This window comes from Hyaena hyaena, unplaced genomic scaffold (genome assembly GCF_003009895.1).
Source record: "Hyaena hyaena isolate Hyena2069 unplaced genomic scaffold, ASM300989v1 scaffold_263, whole genome shotgun sequence".
Classification (NCBI taxonomy): Eukaryota; Metazoa; Chordata; class Mammalia; order Carnivora; family Hyaenidae; genus Hyaena; species Hyaena hyaena.
Window position 1 is genome coordinate 1,579,768 of NW_024080897.1, and position 13,608 is coordinate 1,593,375.

Sequence of the window (13,608 nt, forward strand, 5' to 3'; positions counted from 1 at the left end):
TTTAATTTAAATCTTCTTCTGTTTTGCCTGGCTTTTTCTGACATTGTTCCAGCAAAGCAAGGGTGGGCATCACCTTGTTACTGTCGGGGAGGTAGAAGTTTCCCCCTCGACCTTTGTTGATACCGGAGGTATGGGGCTTCTCACTACTGCTTAGAGCAGATGGAGGTTGGGGGACTATTTATTCCCAGCCATGGATGAAAGTCCTGGCTTCCCACTGACTTCTGATACCACTGTGGTGGGGGTGTGGGCACACCTCGTCACAGCCTCTCCACCTGACCTGTTGGCATTGGGAGGGGGGTGGGGCCATTAAGGCCCCATATTTTTCTGTGACATTTGGCTGGAGTGGCACTGTTATTATCATACATTTTCCATCTTGCTAGGCTGCCCTTTCCAGTAGCTTTGGCTTGAGTGAGCGGCTCTTGCTGGTTTGGGATTTTCTGTCAGCACCCATCGGCGTTTCTGGGTGGCTGGCCTCTTCAGCGCCAAGTCTTGGTACATGAAACAAACAAGCAAACCTAGGAAGCTTTAGCATATTGTTTCCCTCAGGTCACGCCTCCTGGGCTGGTCTGCCTCCTTCTCTCCCCTTGCTGAGTCTTTATATGTTGGCAAATATGGAATATCTAAGGTATTTAATTGTACCTAGTTGGAGAAACTGAGGAAAGTACATTTACTCTACTTTCCTTTTCTTTTTTTTTTTTTTTTTAAGTGAAGTTCAGTACTTTCTTGCTGAACTTTTTGTTTTGAGCTGTTTGTAGTTTCAAATGTAGTTGTATAAAGGAAAGCAAGGTTTTGCATGCTCTGTATAGTTTCCTACAATTGTTGTACCATCTTGGAAAACTACACAACACTATCCCAGCTAGCATTTTGACATCGATAGCTTCTGTCTTCAGTGTTATAATCTGTGTTTTAATACATCAGCATTTAAATGTGAAGATAGTAATGCATTTTGGGAATAATGTGCCACAGTGGCACATAAATATATTGTTTAGTGTGCCATTACTGAGGAAAGTAACTTCGTGTATAACATGACTAATACTTTTCACCAGTTTTAAAAAATGCGGAAATAGCTTTTATTGTTCTTAGAAAGCTGGTAAGTTGGGAATTTAAGCAGGTTCTTTTTGCAGGAAACTACATTGTACTTAGTTGTGAATATGGACATGCATTATATAAAATGACATGTAGATAATGGGCTCGATTCTTTCATGAAGGTGTGTAGTGACCAAGAAATAAAACCTGATCTCTGTTTTGTTGAAAATGCCTTGTGTAAGTCACACTTTAATAAGGTATTTTTACTCCGTTTCAAAATCATGAGCATTTTTCTGTAAAGAAATTCATCATTTTGTTTGATTGGTATTCACAGGTATGCTTTGATTTATACATATACATTTTTTGTGGTCATGTGTTTTATCTCCCAATTTTTGATTGCAGAGGTACCTTAGTAAGGTAAAAGTAGTGTTTGAAGGGCTAAATGAAGAGTAGAGGGTTCTTTATTTACCCCCTGAAAAAGAATTTCACTGTTACTCATGATGATTTGCTCATTAACAGATATACAGATGCGACCAGCAAATATGAGTCTGTTATGAAAACAGAGCCAAATGTTGCTGAATATACAATTCGTTCAAAAGAAAGAATTTGCCACTGCTTTTCTAAGGTAACAGTTGTTTCATTCCCAGAAGTGTGAAAACGTAATATATGGCATAACAACCATAAATCCTTTTCTCACATTTACTTATAGGATGAGAAGCCTGTTGAAGCAATTCGAGTGTGTTCTGAAGTTTTACAGACAGAGCCTGACAATGTGAATGCTCTGAAAGATCGAGCAGAGGCCTATTTAATAGAAGAAATGTATGATGAAGGTTAGTCTTTAAGGAATTTGATTTGCGGTATCTAAAAGTTGATGTGTATGAAGTTCGCACATGTTTAACATCTTTTTGTTTAGAACAAAACTTTTTATTGCTGAAGAGCAAAAATAGGCAATTTATCTGTAAAATGCTAGAAAGTAAAAACTATAGGCTCTGTGCCCCATATAGCCTGGGTTGCTACCACTCCTCTCTGCCTGTGTGGTGCCAGGGCAGCCATCGACAACACAAATAGACATGCCTGTGTTCTAGTGAAACTTTATTTTAAAAACAGGTAGTGGGCTGGAATCATTATTACCTCTGTTCTGTAAGAGAGGGGAAAATATTCAACGTTTCACCATCAGTCCCTCCTTGAAGAGTATTCTATTTTATGACAGTACTACATTTTGTTTCTCTATTCTCATATAAATGGACATCTGGGTTGAATTTGGTTATGAAAAAAGCTGGTGTGACCTTTCTGCACACACACAAAAGGCTTATTTTTTGGAATAGGTTTTCATTTATCTGGTGTAAATATCTATGAGTGAAGTACTGAATCATAGGGTAAAACATATGCTTAGTTTTAAAAGAAACTGCTAGACTCTTTCTAAAAAACAGTTTACATTTTACACTCCCTCCAGTGTAAACATGAGCATTCTGCATCCTTGCAAATGTTTGGTGCCGGCAGGCTTTTACATGTATACATTTTGGTGTGTGTTAATAGTTTCTCATTGGCGCTTTAATATGTCTTCTTGGATGATTAAAGTTATTGAATACTTTTTCATATGCAGCTTGTATATTCAGGTATCTTCCAGGGGTGCCTGGGGGGCTCAGTTGGTTAAGCGTCCAACTCTTGGTTTCAGCTCAGGTCATGATCTCATGGTCATGAGATTGAGATTGAGTCCTGCTTTGGGCTCCATGCTGAGCATAGAGCCTCCTTGGAATTCTCTCTCCTTTCTGCTCCACCCTCTCTCATGCTTTCTCTCTCTCTCAGAATGAATAAGTAAACATTAAAAGAAAATTATCTTTCTCTGTGAAGAGGGATTTAGATATTAATTTACTTAACATAATTTAAATGATCATGACCTGAGCCAAAGTCGTATACTTAACTGACTGAGCCACCTAGGTGCTCCTCTTCTTTAACTTCTAATACTAATAGTTTGTAATTCTTTTTTTCCCCTCTTAATGTAACTTGAGTTTGGCCGAATTTATTGGTCTTTTAAAGGAAAAAACTTTATGGATATGTTAATGTTTTCTATGATTTTCCTTTATTATTCATTGATTTTTTTTCTCTTTGTTTCCTTCGACTTATTTTGGGTTTACTTTGTGCTTTTCTGGCTTCTTGTGGTTGAACTGCCACTGATTTTAGGTCTCTCTCTCTTTTTTTTCTTCAGTACAAGTGTTTAAAGCTGTACTTCTCATATTTTGTTTTCATTATCATTTGGTTTGAAATACATTCTAATTCCCTTCTTCTTTTTTGATGCATGGATTGTTTGGATGTATGTTGTTTAATTTTGAAATGTTTGGTGGTTTCCTAGGTATCTTATTAATTTTATGTGGTCAGAGTACATACTCCATGTAATTTCCTTCCTTTTGAATTTATGTAGACCAGTGTTTTAGTCTAGTGTGATATCTGTTTTTGCTGAGTGTTCCATGTGAACCTGAAAATACTATGTATCTGCACTTGTTGGGTGTGACGTTTATGTTAGTTTTCCCATCAAGTGCTGAGAGAGGAGAGTTGTTAAGATCTTTAATTACCTATTGTGAATCTTGCAAACTTTCTTCCTTCCCTTTAATATTGTCCATTTTCCATTTTTCCTTTATGCATTTTGAAGGTCTGCTATTAGCAATGCACACGTCTGTGACTGTTAAATTCTGCTGGTGAACGCTGCTTCCTGTCTCCTACCCCCCCACCAAGTCCAGAAAGGAGTATGGCAGTATTCTCAAAAAACTCTGAAGAAGAATCACTTTTTACCCCATATTTTTATATATAGCAAGCTATCAGTTAGGGTAGTGTTTTCTAATTATTTGGAAGTTTCCCTTTTCAGTGTTGTAGAATCCCCATGGAAAGCCTGCTGTTTACTGGGAGGTGGCTTTTTTAGTTCTCTGTGAAAATCATTCTGTTCAGGTTTTGTTTCTTTTGGGATCAGTTTGAGTTACTCATTTGAGTTTTCAAATTTACTTGTACAGAATTTAGCGAAGTATTCCCATTATTTTAATTTCTTCTCTCTTATTTGTCACTTATTTGTTATTTTTGGTATTTGATCTTGCTTTCTTTTCTGGATTAGGTTAGAGGAATGTATTGATTTTTGCCAAGAACTAAGCCTTTCGACTTATAAGTTCTATTCTTTTCCTCCTGCATCTCTCCCTTGGCCGTGGTTTCTCTAGCTTTCTCCTTGGTGAGTTCATCCTCAGGGGCTCCTAGGAAAGCTTTTTCTCCTTTCTTTTATGTTTGTACCGTTATTCTTAAAGGATGGCTTGGTTAGATAAGAAGACCCTTTGCTCTGCTCACACTTTTTCTGTATCTTTAAGTTATTGTCCCATTGTCTCCTGGCATTGAATATTGTTCTGGAAAATCTGGGGCCAGGTTTTCTGGTTTTGATCTGGCTGTTCAAAGAGCCCTCATCTTTCACATGTGAAGGTGGAGGCTAGCCAGCACAGGTCTTCCTCTTCAGCGCTCCCCTCCAGTTTGCCCAGACACCTAGCGGGCCCTTTCCTGAAATAACAAATGAATGTACAGATTGAAAAATGTCTCACGTTTAATTTGAATTGTTTTGTTCTATTGTATTGGTTTGTTTCTCTCCTTCCAAGATCTAATTATGTGTAGGTTGTATTTCCTCTGCTTGCCGTGTATAGCTGCTATTTTTTCTCTAGTCTTCTTCAACTTTTTATTTACGTTTCAATTTTTAGATTCTTATTTTTTCCCATAGGATGCTGCTTCTGGTGTTCCTTCTCATTTCATATGTAATTCTGATAGTTGTGATCTCCTTGCGTACTGACTACTCACATTTTTATCTCTTCTTTGTCTGATTCTCTCTTTACTGAGTTCTTATTCTGCTTTGTGGTAACTCTTACAAGTGGTGATTGGATTAAGTTCTAAAAATTCATGCCATAATGTTTCCTCAGAATTTTCAGGTACTCTCTGGCTCTTGTTCTCATGTGTGTTCATCAGGTAAGTCTTGGTGCTCTTTTTCTGTCTCAATTTAAAAACTGTCTTCAAATTGATGCTTTACCATTTTCTTAAAAATTTATTTTGAGAGAGAGAGAAAGGGGGAGAAGGGAGGGGAGGGGGAGAGAGGGAGAGAGAGGGCGAGCATGAGCAGGGGAGGGGCAGAGAGAGAGGATCCCAAGCAGACTCTGAGCCATCAGCTTGGAGCCCCATGAAGGGCTCGAACCCACAAAACGTGAACTCATGACCTGAGCCCAAACCGAGACTCATTTAACTGACTGAGCCACCCAGGCGCACTGATGCTGTACCATTTAAAAAAAAAAATTATCATAAAATGACTTGAATTATCCTGCCCTATCTATTCGCGGGAAAGTCGTGTGTGTATGTGTGTGTGTGTGTGTGAGAGAGAGAGAGAGAGATAGAGTGCTGGGGACAGGGCAGCCTTTGGTACTTACACTTGGAATACTCTCTGCTTCACTGTTTCCACAGACATTCTGCCTCCTTGTAAAATGGCCTTTCTACATAGCCCTGCCCTCTCTGCTTCTCTGAACCCAACCATATCCAGGAGGTCAGCAGCTGCCAGTCCTGCTGCCCCTCTGCCCACTTCCTTTGCTTCACCAAGGGGGTGTATCTTTTACATGTGCGGATGAGCCCTCACCTTCAGAGCACATAGTTGCTGGAGTTTCCAGAGATGTGCTGCCCAGCGCGTTTGCTCTTCTCGTATTCTCTTCTTTCCCTCTGTCTTTTCCTGAGTAAGGTCTTCACTTTATCTCCTCCTCTCTGTCTGGCTCTGGATGTCATGGTTCATGCAAAGGATATAGGTTGTCACTTCCGGGTGAGCCCATACTCATAGAAAGTATATTTTGCTGGTATTTTCTGTTTTTGTTTTTGTTTTTTTGCCATTGGGCTTTCTCACTATTGCTTCCCCCCTCTCATCTTGGATTCATGGATGACATGAGCTAAGTTTAACAGGCCTTGTACATGACTGTTTTGCATGGTGTCCTGGAGGAGATGATCGGTGTTGCGTAGCATATTTATATTGGATCTAATGTTCTCTTTCAGCGGCTCTCGGTCCCTGTACTGAGGAGAAACTTTTAGGGGAATAAGGATGGAGGCTGGGAACAGCTGTTCAGATGTATTAATGATGGATTGCGGACATCACAGTGGTGATTGGGGAAATGATGAGAAGCAGTCAAATTCTGGACATATTTTTTGGGATTTGCTAGTGGATGGAAGGACTGAAGGAGGGCAGTCTTTTTTGCAGCTGTGCACATCTGTCTTTGAAATGCTGCTTCTGCATCGGGGAGCTGAAAGCAGGCTTTAAGTGGGTGGGGCCGTTCGCAGGAAGACTTGCCCTGTGGCGCTTGCCATCTTGCCCAGTTGCCAAAATGAGCAAGAAATTAATCATTTTATTCATTGCGTGGAGTCCTTTTCCTTTGTTTGGTCCGAGTCTGCTGTGGAGATCCCGAGCGACCAAGGCTCTCTTCAGCCACGTCAGGGGCCGCACCACATGTGCCTCTTCTGTTCGGTTCAGAGGCGGAGTCTTGGGCCTGGGTGGCATGAATGCAGCAGTAGCGGCTGCGCACTCAGAGGGGGTGCCTGCCCCCACATCCCTCAGTCCTCTCGCAGCGGTCCTGTGGTCACTCAGGTGCTCCTGCTTGCTATGCGTTGCATGAGGATCTTTGGCCAAACGGAATGGCTCGCAGATGCGCGAGGGCCTCAGCTTGTGCTGACGTTCTCTACACTTAGGGAGCAAATGGGATCATGGTAATCATGAATAAATGTGCCTCTCTTTCAGAAGTTTCTGAAAATTTCTGGTCTGCTGTTTTCAGGGCTGCCATGGTTCTGTTTTTTTTTTTTTTGGCTATTTCACTGGGGCAGTGGGATGGAAGGGAGGTGCCCTCTGCTGTCTGTCATCTTGGTCTGGTTTGCTTTGTTCCCTCAGCAGTGAGTAGGGGGACTGTGGCAGAAGAAGGACTTGGGAAGGTTTTTTAGATTCAGAGGATAGAAAATGAATTGACTAATATGTATTAGATGGTTTATTCAGGGCCTTAATATTTCTGCTTTTCATGGATACATTATGACAGTATGGGATAAACATAATTGGCTGTTATTTACTCTAGTTTTGAAGATTTCTCCTTAGAGAGTGGAATCTGAGAAAACATAATGTCCATGGGAAGCTTTAACATGCACCCATAGTAAGTTTCTAATTAAATTACCTACCTGTAATCATGTGAACGTAGGAAACCACCTATAATTTTATAATTTTTTTCTCTGAGGAGAAATGTGCCTACCTTAAGTTTTATTAAAAGAAAGAAGACTGCTTTGGAGGAGATGGTCTGAACATTTAAGAGTGAAAACATGTTTAAAATGTAGAGTCTGTATTAATAGCAAAATTGCATATATTGAAACATTTTCTCATATTAAATTCCTTCAAAGTACATTTCCTTTCTAGATTGTGATATCAAGTGCTGCGGGTATTAAGTGTAAAGTTAAACGTCACTACTATCTGTGATGGCTTTGTGTACTAAATTGGAAAGGTATTTTATGTTGTCATTGTGGTTAGGGTGACTAATAAGGTTTCATATTAATATGCAGCATTAATCCACTGAGGCAGGAATTAGGATAAAAATTTAAACATACCCCCACGGACCAAAGGTAGCATTGGTTCCTTTTTCTGTGAAGTGCAGACTCATGACAGTGACCGTCCCTTCTGTGCAGGGGGTCCCTTCCAAAGCCCCCAGTGTAAGCCCAGAACTGCAGATAGTACAAGCCATATACATACACTGTTTTTTCCTATACTTAATATCTCTGAGCAAGTTTAACTTATTAATTAGGCACAGTAAGAGATTAAGAATAATAATAAAATGGAACACTTATAACAACATACTGTAATAAAAGTTACGTGAATGTGGCCTCTCTCTCAAAATACCTCATTGTCCTGTACTCACCCCTGCACCTGTGAGGATACAAGATGATAAAATGCCCGTGTGATGAGAGATAAAGTGAGGAGAATGACACAGACATTGGGATATGGCATTAGGCTGCTCTTGACCTTCCAGCACTATGTCAGAAGGAAGGGTGATGTGTGCCTTCCTAGTAAACGCCTTCCAGGATTAGCTGTTGCCAAGACAGTGCTCAGGCATGTCCTCTAGAGAGATGTCTGTTCCCACAGTGACATGCACCTCCATAAAAACTAGAATTTGCATTCAACAGTCCATTATTTGAGATGTCCATCCAGGGAGAACAATAAGGAAGACTTGTATTGGTGCTTCTCAAAGCCGCTCCTAGATTTGGTGATTGCATCCGGGGAGGACGCAATGAGCCTCAGCATACAGCTGTACTCAGGCTAAGATTTACTCTAGTGCAAGGACACAAAGTAACATCAGCAAAGGGAAAAGGCACAGGGTGCAAATTTCAGAGGAAACCAAGTAGAAGCTTCCAAGAGTCTTTCTCTGTGAAATTGTAGGACAAGCCAAGTGTTGCCTACTGGGGAAGTTTGGTAGAGAGTCATCACTCGGGGTGTTTATTCGGGCTGGTCAGGTAGGCACCTTCTGCCCAGCCCGTACCCAAATTCCAGACTCCCGGAAGGAAGGAAGATGTTTAGCATAAACCACATTGTTTGTACAAGCATTTAGGCACGGGGAGCCGTTCTTTCCAGGGAGTGGTGGGAACACTCCTGCAGCCCATCTTTCCGGACGCCAGCCAGGACCAGCCTTACCTGTAGGCTCTTCAAAGGATCACAGTTTCAGGCTGGCTATGTTGGCTCTTTTCTGCGTGACTTAGCTCTCCACATGCTCTGTGTTCTAGATATTAAAATATTCAAAAATTAGATAAAAGACGTAGAGGGGATTGTTATCAGGCTTCTCATACGGGGACAGTGTGTGCCATTTTGCTTTGATTCATACTTTAGAAACATCAGGTTTGTAATAGCTCCTGTTGAAACTGGGTGACGTAGCCATTCTGGTTGTCGATGGTTCCTCTTGGGCTCCCTTTATAAATAAGCCTCTGATCCTTCCGAACTGTGGGCCTGTAGCTGACTGTGCAGATTGTCTTTGCCGTGGTCTTATTTTCTTTTGTAACAATCACTTCAGTCTTAGTGATGGTAAGACTGCTTTGTTTAAAGTATGGGTATTAAAATACCTCAAATGTGTGGTGAAAGTAATGTGGGAGGGTGGGTAAGTAAACAAAAAGCAGTGAGTTTTACTGAGTGGGAGTAAAAAGCTACCTAAATTGAGCTGTAATTATGCTATGCCTTTTATAAGTTTGCTAACAAAATCATCACTATAACTTCTTGGGCTCCTGAGCAATGATTGCACCAGAGTAAAGGGCTGGGATGGTGACTTTAGTATCCATCTTACCGGATAAGCGGAGGTTACAAATTGTAATTCCTCTAACAGCATTATCTTAACATAATTTGACAGCTATTCAGGATTATGAAACTGCTCAGGAACATAATGAAAATGATCAGCAGATTCGGGAAGGTCTAGAGAAGGCACAAAGACTATTGAAACAGTCGCAGAAACGAGATTATTATAAAATTTTGGGAGTAAAAAGGTGAGTTATTTTAAAATTTACATTAATTTCAATCAACTGTTTTAAAGGTTATCATTGCTCTTCTTTTTTCTCTCATTCATTTGCTTTCTTTCTGTAATTTTGGTCATGGATTAAACCTAACTGTCTTTAACATGGATTAAAACCTAAATTGTTACCGGCAATATTTCTTTGATAGAGACTAGTACTGTGGTGATAGGGAATTAGTAGTTGGTGACAACCGTATGACACTGTAGCCTGAATAGATCCTAGCCTAGATTATTTAGGAAGGGTAAGGAGGTAGGAGTAAGATTTCTTCTGTGAGAATAGGCGGGAGAGATGGGGGGTAGGGGAAGAAAACTTCTCTAGGCCTAAAAATAAAGTGGCACTTGGAGAATTAACTTACAGACCCGAGATCTACAAAAGCTGGGCAATTTTAGACCCGCTTTTGTAGAACAAGGGAACCAGCAATCTTTTGATCAAAAGTCTGAACCTTTGTTCTTATTAATAAGTAAGCTAACCAGATGCAAAACAGAAAGTGGGGTTCAGACTCAGAGTATCTCTTTTAATGCCAAGAATTGTATCATGGTAGGCTGGAAATTCAGAAGGTTTAAAAACAGGTCTGTGTGATTTTTTTTTTTTTTTTTTAAGGGAAAATTGCGAAGATCAAAAGTAGTTTTGTCCCCAGTGAGATTCTGATATTAGGGAACAAGTATCTGAACAAGACTGACCGGCTTTAATGGCCATCCAGACTGGATGTTAAATGTTCAGCCTGGGACACTGGGCACAATTAGAAAACCAGGTTGCTAGTTTGCCGGTGGGATCTTAACTGTCTTTTAGTTTTTTGTGGCTGTGTGTTGGGCACTTCTTAACTAATGATTGTTTATTTTAATACTGCTCAGAAATGCCAAAAAGCAAGAAATCATTAAAGCATACAGAAAATTAGCACTTCAGTGGCACCCAGATAACTTCCAGAACGAAGAAGAAAAGAAAAAAGCTGAGAAAAAGTTCATTGACATCGCAGCTGCTAAGGAAGTCCTCTCTGACCCAGGTATTTTTGTCCTTAGCATTTTCTGTTCTGAAATGGCCGAGGCTGCGATGCGCAGGCCTGTAGCTCCAGTCCTTTGCTGACTTAGAGACAGGGTCCCGTGGGGACAGGGGCTGCTCAGGGCCACCCTGTAGGAGCCGGTGACCACCGGGTCCCTCGCCTCGCAGTTGCAGAAGTCCAGCGTCGTGCCTGCCTGTCAGCATCAGGCCCATACGTCCGGTGCAGTGGAAAGACCAACAAACTTGGAGTCAGAAGGCTTGATGTGCCTCTTAGCTCTACCTGCAGAAGTTCCTAGAGCTTTTTGAGCCTGTTTGTCTACCAGTGAGGGGGAACGTCTTAGGTTCCTTCCACTTTCCCAGCTCACTGATGAATTCTTTATACCAAACTTCTAGGAGCTCAATTAGGAAACCAGAATGCCAGGGGGAGTGAAGGGGCGGGGTGTGTATACCTAGCCTCGGGGGGGCCTGTCCTCCCCAGGAACCTTGCCCTGAGTCAGATGTTCATTAGATACTCGTTGCCAGATATGTTTTTATCATATGCTAAAATGGCCTGGAAAGAAATTGGTAATACGAAACAATGCTTCGACATTTCCAGAAGGAATTTAATGTTAAGCTAATACATGTTGTTTTTTTTGTGTCTGTGTCCATAGGAGTAGAAGCTATGACTTGAGCTAGACAAATTCATCAAAAATAGAAGGGAATCAAGATTTGATTTTATTATAAATCAAGATTTATTTTATTTGATTAGCCATTTGGCTAATATTTTTTTTAAAAGTATTTATTTTGAAAAGAAGGAGAGGGGCAGAGAGAGAGAATCTAAGCAGGCTCTGTGCTGTCAGCACAGAGCCTGATATGGGGCTTGAACCCATGAACTTCAAGATCATGACCTGGGCTGAAGTAGGACGCTTAACTGACTGAGCCTCCCAGGCGTGCTCCGTGGCAAATCGTTTTTGAACATCTTCTGCTGTGGAATCGAAGCCATGTGATCCTCTGTTCTCATTTAAACCCTGTAAGGGGGGTGGAAATGTAGTTAGCTAATGAGCACAGCAGTATAGTCTGTTCTTTCGCTCAGCAAATGACTGCCAGCAAGGTCCTTGAATGGTTTGGCACAGTGGACGGGCAGGGCACTGGGAGTTTGGAGTCGTCTTAGGGGGCACGTCGGGCGGGGGGACACGACCCTGGAGCTGAGCCCTGAGGGTGGCGGGGAGCAAACCGATGGAATTGGGGCCGACAGTCACAAAGTACCTGCAAATGCAGTTCTTTTCTGATGCCTAGTTCTTGTGGTTCTGGTCCTTCTTCTTAGCCCGTGTTCTTATTTTAAGGATGAATAGAGGCACCTGGGTGGCTCAGTCAGTTAAGCGTCGGACTTCGCCTCAGGTCAGATCTCATGGTTCGTGGGTTCGAGCCCCGCATCAGGCTCTGTGCTGACAGCTCGGAGCCTGTTTTAGATTCTGTGTTTCCCTCTCTCTCTGTCTCAAAAATAAAAAAACTATAAAAAAAAAAAAAAGGATGAGTCTAGTCTGAGTCTGGTCCCTTGCTCTCCGGCCACCTGCAGGGTTCCCTTCTGCGGTATGTCTGCATTCGTCTCTGTCTTGTCCGAGACCTTCCTCGGACCGACAGGCACCGCGGCGGGCGGCCTCCTGCCCTCACAGCAGGGAACCTTCGTTCTGTTGGGACCTAGGAGAGTCAGATGCAGGTTGATGGGGTTGAGCTGCGTCGCTTGGGCCGGGGCCGGGCGACGACGGTAACACGGCTCTTTGATCATAAGGGTGTGACTCTTGGAGGTCTCCTCCTCCGCAGTTCCTTTTCTCAGAGAGAGAATTTCCTTGGGCAGCTTCTTGTGAGGAGAGAACATTCAGGGGGCCTGGGCTTCCAGGAACCCCCGTTTCCAGCCGTAACAGGTAATTCTTCCCGAGGCCACACCCGTGGGCTGGGCAGGACCGGGGGCGGCATCTGCCTGCGAGAAGAGAAGCCGGGGACCCGGCGCCTCCCTCCCCCGCTTAGTCACTGCCTGCGTCCTAATTTGCTGGTTTCTTTCTCTAGAAATGAGGAAGAAGTTTGATGACGGAGAAGACCCCCTGGACGCGGAGAGCCAGCAGGGCGGCGGCAGCCCTTTCCACAGAAGCTGGAATTCGTGGCAGGGCTTTAACCCCTTCAGCTCCGGCGGACCTTTTCGATTTAAATTCCACTTCAATTAAACCAGCTCTTTTTCTGCTCTTCTTCCTTACTTTTTTTAAAGATTAAAAAGAAAGAAACCTTGTTCTGGGATCCTAATGAAAAAAAAAAATTCAAATCTTTTAGTTTGTCCATGACCAAAGAGTTGTTTTCGTAGGGAAGTCCGTTCGTACCTGTTTCGGGCTGGAGGCTGATGGGTGTGAGGAGAGGCATGTGCGGGCCGCCGGCGCTCACGCACCCCTCTCCCCGGAGCCGAGCGGGCAGCGTCTCCACCGCCTCCACGCCCCTCAGGGCCGCCCGTGGGGGGCGAGCGGGGGTTTCGGGAGCACGGGCTGCGTTGCAGGGCTCTCAGCGAGAGCACTAACACGTGAGCCGCGTGGTCCTAGGGACGCCTCTGCTTAGGCTCGGTCCGCCCGCCGCTGGCACGCACCTGTGGGTTCCAGAGCCTCCGTGGCCGCACGGCCGCCCTCTGCCGGCGAGCGCGGCTGGCGCTGGCACTGGCGCTGGCACGCAGCGAGGGCCGGAGCCGCCGGTGCCAGGCCCGGACTGCGGCCGGGGATTCGGTGTGCGTTCCTGCTCAGAACCTGCCAGAGAACACTGCAGGCCACTGGCACAGAGTTACCTGTAAAAGCCTCTGGGCCCTTTTGCTGAACACGAAACAACAAGAGGCGAACGGGTAATAGAGCAGTGGTGTTCCTTCAACTAGGATTGAGGTGCAGAATGAGATACGTTAACAACTCAAGTTGGGAGTTAAACAGAATTTCCTGTAACAGGATTGGCTTGGGGATGTAAAGTTGCTCAGCTGACAGAACGCCACGTTCCCCACTTGTGGTCAAGACGGGGCGG

At 43.3% G+C, this 13,608-nt stretch overlaps 1 protein-coding gene across 1 annotated transcript in view; it reads left to right on the forward strand.

Moving 5' to 3' along the window:
- DNAJC3 (DnaJ heat shock protein family (Hsp40) member C3) overlaps positions 1–12,855 on the forward strand; it is a 69,155-nt gene extending 56,300 nt beyond the window's left edge. The window contains exons 8-12 of the mRNA XM_039245708.1: positions 1,546–1,651; positions 1,736–1,856; positions 9,432–9,564; positions 10,443–10,591; positions 12,631–12,855. Of these exons, the coding sequence (XP_039101639.1) occupies positions 1,546–1,651; positions 1,736–1,856; positions 9,432–9,564; positions 10,443–10,591; positions 12,631–12,785 (664 nt within the window). The 3' untranslated portion in view covers positions 12,786–12,855. The remainder of the gene's footprint in view (positions 1–1,545; positions 1,652–1,735; positions 1,857–9,431; positions 9,565–10,442; positions 10,592–12,630) is intronic.
- Positions 12,856–13,608: the final 753 nt, after the last annotated feature.